The following is an 8,156-nucleotide window of genomic DNA, read 5'->3' as shown; positions in this document are numbered from 1 at the left end:
ATATATATATACACACACTACATATGCAGAAGTTACAATCTTACAGTAAACAAACTATTTAATTTTGATAAAGTCATGGAGGCAGGGAACAAGTATCATATTAAACTGATGTTATGTTATGTGTTGTAAATTAGGTATGATTTATTAAAAATCCGTTTTGTTTACAAATGCCAAAAAGTCACAAGCAAAGTGGTTTCATGACATGGCACACATTTAAACAAGCTTATTTATCAAAATAATTTATTCATCAAATAACCATAACATTTTTTTCATCCACAAAAGATTCATGTTCAAAGCAGCACAATGACAGAAATGTCTTAGGATATTAAACAACAGCTTTCAACTCCATTAAATGGACAACCATGATGAAGTTCATTTCAGGTGTTAGATTAAAACTGCTGTTAATTCTTTTGGCCAGCATATGGTTGGTGCCAAATAGGACTGTGTTCACTTCATTTAATGAACCTTTTAACTACCAGGGGAGCTACTCTGTGTGAGTGACTCTTGACGAGATCTTGGCGTGTGCATGTGCATTTTTATTGTTTATGAAGTTATTTTACTGTTGTTTTTATGGTGTTTTTTAACTTTAATCAGAATGTTCAAAATGTTATCTTTCTACCTGGTCTGCCTTTGACTCATCACAATGCTGGAGCACGTAGAAAGACTTCTTTCACCAGCAGCATCATCACTCAACATCAATGGAGGTRCCAAAAAGAAAAAATAAGTACCGGTAGGTCCTCTGGACGTGTTCTTCTTTTTTTTCTACCTGTATTACTGAGATGCATCAGGACATCAACGGATGCAGACTCACCTATTTTCCTGATTACATAATGAAGCTAGGCCGCCATTTACAGGAGCCAGTGCATGATTCCCTCCACAATACTAACATTCCTCAGTAGCTGCTCTGGACACATAAACAAAAACAGATCAGGAGAAGAGAATCCTGAAGAGGCATACAAAACCGACTGAGGAGGAGAGGCAGCTGGTTAACACTACCTGCTATTGAGTTGTCAAATGTCAGATTGTTCCGAAACACAACAAAAGAGCACTCCACGCTAGTAAAGTATGACTAGGAATCAGTGGCGGATGATGGTCTTTCAAGAAGAGGAAGCTCAATTTCGGCCTACATAATAAAATGTGTGGGTTTATAAATTCTACCCTCCGTTCCTTTTCAAGAAAATGATCTGTGACCCTAAGAAATCTGAAGCTTCTATGTTGATCAGTTTCTGAGTTACAGTATAAGCAATTTTGCATGTCTTGACACCCCCACTTTGAAGGGAGCCCCCTCCCCAAATATGGGGTCTATTGTAAAACCGTTGGCTGGCGCAGTGTAGGTCAGACTCATCTACAGCCCTGCCAAATTTCATGTTGATCGGTGCAGCCGTTTTTGTGCTACGGTTGACCAAAAATCTCCAGAGAAAAAAAAATAGTACGAAAACAAAATGACTCCCGCTTACGCTTCGCGTGCGGGGATCGTACTAATGCTCATTGTTCTCTGTGCTCATCTGGTTCTCCAGAGTTTTTAATACTTATTTCTTCTTTGTGTGCTCGAATATTTCTTCCTTTATACTTTATGTCTAATGCTTACTTGAACGGCTGCAGCTGCCATAATTGCAATTTCGCCCCAGGGATCATTAAAGTATTCTGATTCTGATTCTGAATTGGTTGATGAGCTGCAGCGAGCAGCAAAAGTTCAAAATTTTCAACTCCATTGTTAGCTGCTTTGGACGTGCCACACACATGTCAAATGCTCAAACCGCACCTACCACTTCAAAACGCACCACAGCACTTCCTTAATAATTACTTGTTAAATTTTAAAGTTATAAATTTCTTTCAGATTAAATATCTAACTTGCAAAAAGTCTGAAGTAAAAACCTAGAGTTCTAAACTTTCCAAAATACAAGGGGTTGTTGTTATGGAAATATTGTTTTTCAGTTTTGTTAATCAGTTCTATGTCTAAGGGATAAAAATGTCACATGAGAGCATGTCTCTTGAGAAGTCATTTAGGTACATTAAATATTCAAACCCTTACTGACTGTTTCTGGTAAATATTGCGCAAGATTTACCCCATAGGTGTTTATGAGTAATGTTTATGAGATGTGGATAAAGTTCATTTCTGTGGGGACAAACAATGTAAAAGTTTAACAAAACAAAACTTGTCTCAAGTTAGCTGAGCAAATAATTTAAATTACTAATAATGTTGTAATGTATAACATAATTTAGATTGCATTGTTTTTAGTTTGAAAACTATGGAGTTGAATCCTAAGTCGATATTGTCTGAGTTAGCAAACAATAAAATTAGACAGCTCTATGCTAGTGTAATATTATCTAGATAAAAGTGTTGTCCTATGTTAATTCATGGTAAGATGAATAGAAAGGCCATGTATTTTTGACATTGTGCCTGATAGGGATAATACAAGTTATGGCACATCAGTAAGTTTATATTCTTGATGCTAAACATTTTTTTGTTTGTGTTTGATTTGGCTTAAGATAGTTATATTCTTATTTTCAGAAGGTAAACTTCTAAGTCAAACTAAGTCATCAGCTAACTTTACATATTCTTGCTGTCAAATCTTTGTCTTTCCATTTTTTTAAATTTCTGTTTTAAAATCAATCAACTCTATTGATCACACATTACATCTCTTTGTGGTTTTATAGATGGCTAACCAGTGAAAAGTGTTCAAAAGAGCTTGTCATATCTTTGTTGAACATCATCAATATTTGAGTCAGTCTGAATGTTTTCAAAGTTCTCACATCTTTCTCTTATAGCCTCTCTTTCCRAGCTTGCTTGTATAATGGCATTTTAAAAGGTATCAACTTAATACCTTACCTCTGGTATTAAGTTCTCTGCCCTTATCTATGAATGCCTTGTTYTAGCAGCCCCTATATCATCAGAATGTCCTGGTTAGGGTAACCTAAGTAACATTCATTGACTTCCACAATGTTTTCTCTTCATTTCTTTGAGTGTTCCTGAAAGCCAACAAGTTGACCTTTGGAATGACCTTATTATTGTATCGTGTTTTTGATCTGAGTTTGTTTTACAGAATGAAATGTCTGAATGAGTGCTCATCCAAGACTGGTGATTCCTTACTTTTTGCCAGGGGTTGTAAAATGTAGCGTTTCACCAGTATGTGAATGAATGATTGACTGTAGTGTAAAGAGCTTTGGAGTCCTTGAACTTGATAAAAGGCTGTACAAGTTCAGGCAATTTACAATTTGCTACTTCATTCAGACTGAATAAATGTGTTCAAATGATATCCAAGAGAAGAGGTGATTAAAATTTTAGGGGTTGAACTGCCTGGTGATGACAACCTTGCAGATGTTCAGAACAATTACAAACACATTGGAATCCCACTGGCATATGGGAACCAGTGGGGATTTGATTATTTGCAAGCAATGTTGACATATGAAAATTGAGAGGGCAGAACTTATAATCACAATTTAACATCAGGAAAAGCTGGAGGACCAGCATACCTTGCTCCCCTCAACACAGGTTGATTGTCTTTGTATAAGTTAGAGTATTTCTTTTATTCTACTAATTATGTGTTTTTAAGAAAGGTTTCATTGAAATGATTATAGGAACACTATATTATTTTGTCTTTTGTCACATTAACAAGTGAATTTGCACATATCCTGTATTCTCTGTAATGGTAAATGTATCCCAGTCTCAGTCAAACATCACAGATGAAGTGCAGATTTTGGACTCGCTGCGTATAATTATAATTTCTACCATGTCTACAGTTCCATCCTTCATTTTTCTGTACATCAATGGTGTCATGCTGTTCACTCTGAGGAGTAAGCCTGTGTTTCGTGACACCTGCCGTTATATTCTTCTGTATAACCTTCTTCTTGCAGACACTGTTCAGTTGGCTCAGAGTCAGGTTCAGTTCTTACTCTCTGTTTGTAGAGTAAAGTTGACATATTCTTTGTGTACTGCTCTCAGCATGCTGGCCAATCTCACGACTGGGATTTCCCCTCTCACTCTGGTTGTAATGCCTTTGGAGAGATATGTAGCTGTGTGCTTCCCACTGAGGCAYGCTTCCATCATCACCATCAAAAACACAAACATGGCTATTGTTGTACTTTGGGCTGTGAGTTCACTGAACAATCTGACTCGTGTTCTGTTGTTTTTACAGTTTCCGTTTGAAAAGGTGGAGAGGTTACAGATAAGAGACTTATGTTCCAACATAGCTTTAGTGCTCGGGTCTCTGACAGCTGAGTATGACAAAGCTTACACTTGTGTTCTGTTTGTAACAGCTGGTGTGGCTGTCACTTTCTCCTACATTAGTGTCATTGTAGCAGCCAGGTCAGCCTCCACAGATAAAGCTTTAGCTCATAAGGCTCATTACACACTTCTACTGCATCTGGTGCAGCTAGGCCTCAGCCTGTCCTCAACAATTAACAACCCATTAATCATAGCTCTTTCAAAAGTGCTAACACGGTCGACATTTTTGTGGGTACAGAATGTTTTTTATGTTTGTTTAATAATTTTCCCAAGATGTCTGAGTTCTCTCATTTATGGGCTAAGAGATCAGACCATCAGACCTGTTCTCATGTTTTATCTTTGTTGTCACCTGAAAGCTAAAATCAGTGGCTGAAGATTTTATACATTGTCTGACATTATCTGGGTTATTTGAGTCATGTTAAAAATAGTGATTTATAAGAAAAAAGTACTATGAATATTTTAAACTCGCCACAATAAGTTGCATATTTTATTATTTTGTTGTTATTTAAGTATTTATTACTTATTCAGCTTTATTTAACCTGAAAAATCATTTGAAGACTACCGGTTTGATTTTCAAGGGAGGCCTGGGCCTGAACCTTTTCATAAACAAAGCATTAAGGTTTGATGTAACATTTTAACTCTTAACATTCAGATAAGTTGGATTTCTGTGTCATATAATTTTTATTAGACTACAGTGCAGTCCTAGGTTATTGTTTTAATGTTTTGATTGCTGAGTTACTGATACAATATATTTTAGCAAACTAATATCTATTTGCTAGGAAAAATGTATTGATATCCTAATGGAACAAGCTAGAATATATTTTTGTTGAACAGATCTATTCAAAGACCATTTAAAATAGCTGAATAGGATGTAATTATTTGTTAGAGAGGAAGTTTATATATGTAGAGATCAGATATAAAAGGATCTAGAAAGATTGATGGAGGGGGTTACATCTTGAGGTGAATATGGAATTTTAAATATGGAATATTTAAATTTTTAGAATTAGAATGATTTTGTCTTGAAAATGTAGACATTACTGTTAAGATTTTCACAGAATGACAGAAATGCAACTATGCCAAAAGTTTTTGTTGATAAAAAGAATTATTCTATTTTTGTTTAAAAGATGTGATCCAAATGTTAAAATATAATGAAAAACTTTGTCTGACACATTCTCTGAACTTCCATTTAGGAAATTAAAAAAAAAAACAATTAAAAGTGTATCTAAAAATCACATAGTTTTGTTCAAATTGGAAACTATTCCAAAATGCAGCTGCCTTTACCATAACTTAGTGTCCACTAACATACTGTGCAAGTTAGGTTCTTATTGAGAACCTTTAGAGCCTCAAGTCAAAGATCTCCGAGGGTGGGAGGCAGTTTACTTCAAGACAGCCTCTTCTGATAGGCTACTTTGACATCCTGCAAAGAAATTCAGGCAGAAACTCTCCAAAAAATTCACCTATTCAATGGATCCTATGTTAAAATGTAACTCAATCAAATAAGATGGTTTGGATTGAAATAGCTTTTGATTTCAGTAAATATTACCTTCTACTGCTGGTAATTCAACAAATGACCATTTCAGTTTTGTACAACCTGAGAAATGTTTTGAAACAGTTGTTTGTAATAATTTGGAACAGTGCATTTTAAATTTTCTACTTTTTGAAAAAAATATTTGTATCCTTTTTTTTTTCAATAAAATTTGAATTGTAATCTAACAACTGATGACATGAAAATATGTTGACTGTTATTTGTTTTGACTATTTAGGAAAATCGGAGAAAAAGATCTGTTAGAAACGATTTCAATTGAAAGTCTGAGTCAGTCACAGGAAACTTATCCAGTTCTTAGACTTGAACATATATTTGCAGACATATTAACTTTATCAAATCACTTCAGACCATTTTACCCAGAGCCTCCCTCTGGCCTGGAATCTCAGCAAATGGCAGTTTGTAATATTCTTTTTCAATACAGTAGCTTTTAACAATTTTCCTCAGAATTGAGTCACACCTCCTGGAAATGACATGGTTGCAGGAGATATGTCTTCACCTATCTGGTGTATCAGTTCACAAACAAAAAAGTCCTGAAATCTCAGATGTAGAAATGTTATGTGCCTGACTGTGTTGTATTCATGCAAGGCGTGTCACTAGATAGTCCCTCAGAAACTAGTTGTCCTTATAACAACTTAATTACAGTATAAAAATAAACAGATTTGACATTGATTATAAAAATATTCTAAGCATCTCAAGCATAAAAACTATGTGTATGTGAGATTCATTTATGACTCAGTATAGTCAAAATCTTACAATATCCTTTGCATAGTAATTTGGAACACAGTATATTTAAACTCTCAAATATTTATACTGTCAAATGCATAATATTCATTCCTTCAAGGAATACTCCTTTGCAAGAATACTTCTTACTATTGCCATCACTTTAACTACCAATGTTTTAAACCAATGCTGTGAAATCTTTTAGTACTCATAGGGGCTGATTTATCAATATCCCTGAGAACTATCACTAAATAGCTGGGCAAATTAAAAATAGCTTGTGCTAAAAGTGGGTGGGTTGCATGCAATTTCCTAAGACTACATGAGCAAAAAACAGCAGGTGCAATGGTGGTGCAGACGGCCGCATTGAAATGTGGATGTAATGTGTCTCATTGATAGAGGCAAATCAGATGCAAGAAAGAGTTTTTCCATAGAACAGGGGTGGGCAATCTGCGGCTCCTGATCCGCATGAGTCTTTGTGGGGCAACAGGAGGTAGGGGAGTCAATATGTAACTGGTTAGTTGCCAGTCCAAACCCCTGCTCCATCAGTTTTGGCCACTGCGCCCTTAAGAAAGACATTTCACCTGCTTTGGTTGCTTTGGTGGTGGTCAGAGGGTCCAGTGGCACCAATGCTTGGCAGCCCCACCTGTCAGTCTGTCCCTGGGAAGCTGTGGCTACTATGTAGCTTACCACTGTCAGTGTGTGAATGACTGTAGTGTGGAGCACTTTGGAGTCCTTGAACTTGATAAAGCACTATTCAAGTTCAGGCCATTTACCATTTGTAGCCTTGACAAAAAAACAACAGAAAAATATGCTTTATTAGTTCACTTTATTTGTTTTAATTTTTTGTTGCGCTGTCATCTTGAATGTTTATGTGATACTTCAACATCAAATTAAAAGAAGTTTTATTCATTTGTTAATCAAATCATGCATCATAGATGCAGCACACACATCTCCTGCCGCACCAGGTGGCTGTCCAGCAGAGAGAGACGTGTGGCATAGATGAGTGCCGAGATGACTGAAAGATGCAGAGAGAATTATGCTCTCATTTTCACTCTTAAAGAGTTCAAAGAAAAACACAATTACATTAGTTGTGAATATTTGGCAGCACAACGGCTCAGTGGTTAGCACCGACGCCTTACAGTGAGGTGGTCTTTGGTTCGATCCCCGGTTCAGACCTGGGACTTTCTGAGTGGTATTTGTATGTTCTTCTCATGTATGCGTGGGTTTTCTCCAGGTACTCCAGTTTCCCCCATACCCAAAAATATGTACAATAGGTTGCCTTCAGGCCCAGACTGTCTTTGAAAAGAGATCTGTGATCTCAAAGGGATTTACCTGGATAAATAACAGTAAAATAAATAAAACAAATTAAAGACACTAAAACAGCCGCCCCAGTCAGTTTCAAGGTTTGATAAGTCACACTGCGGCGCAAAATAATTATATCTGCACTTCCTCCACTCAGTACTTTGTGCGTCCTGATCATCGTCATATGTATTTTGCATATTTATTAAAGCAAACTCGCTAAATGGATTGTGGCTGCTTATTTCTTCATATGACAGACACAATCTTAATTGCTTCTGTAAATAAATCAACTTTGCAATGGCTATCAAGTTTACACTTTCAGATAACTCACTTGTCCAACACAAGGCCCGCGGGACTCCTGTGTGG

The 8,156-nt window shown here is 36.2% G+C and overlaps 1 protein-coding gene across 1 annotated transcript; it reads left to right on the top strand.

Annotated features, from left to right (window-relative positions):
• The first annotated feature begins 3,485 nt into the window (after window positions 1-3,485).
• LOC106532095 (olfactory receptor-like protein OLF4) lies at window positions 3,486-4,598 on the top strand. Its single transcript, XM_014028088.1, has one exon. It carries the CDS (start codon window positions 3,648-3,650, stop codon window positions 4,596-4,598), a length of 951 nt encoding a protein of 316 aa, XP_013883542.1. The 5' UTR covers window positions 3,486-3,647.
• The last annotated feature ends 3,558 nt before the right edge of the window (window positions 4,599-8,156 follow it).

The sequence above is a fragment of the Austrofundulus limnaeus genome, unplaced genomic scaffold, assembly GCF_001266775.1.
Source record: "Austrofundulus limnaeus strain Quisiro unplaced genomic scaffold, Austrofundulus_limnaeus-1.0 Scaffold718, whole genome shotgun sequence".
NCBI classification, from domain to species: Eukaryota; Metazoa; Chordata; class Actinopteri; order Cyprinodontiformes; family Rivulidae; genus Austrofundulus; species Austrofundulus limnaeus.
Note: the sequence above shows the minus strand (reverse complement) of the source record. Positions and strands in the feature narration are given on the sequence as shown.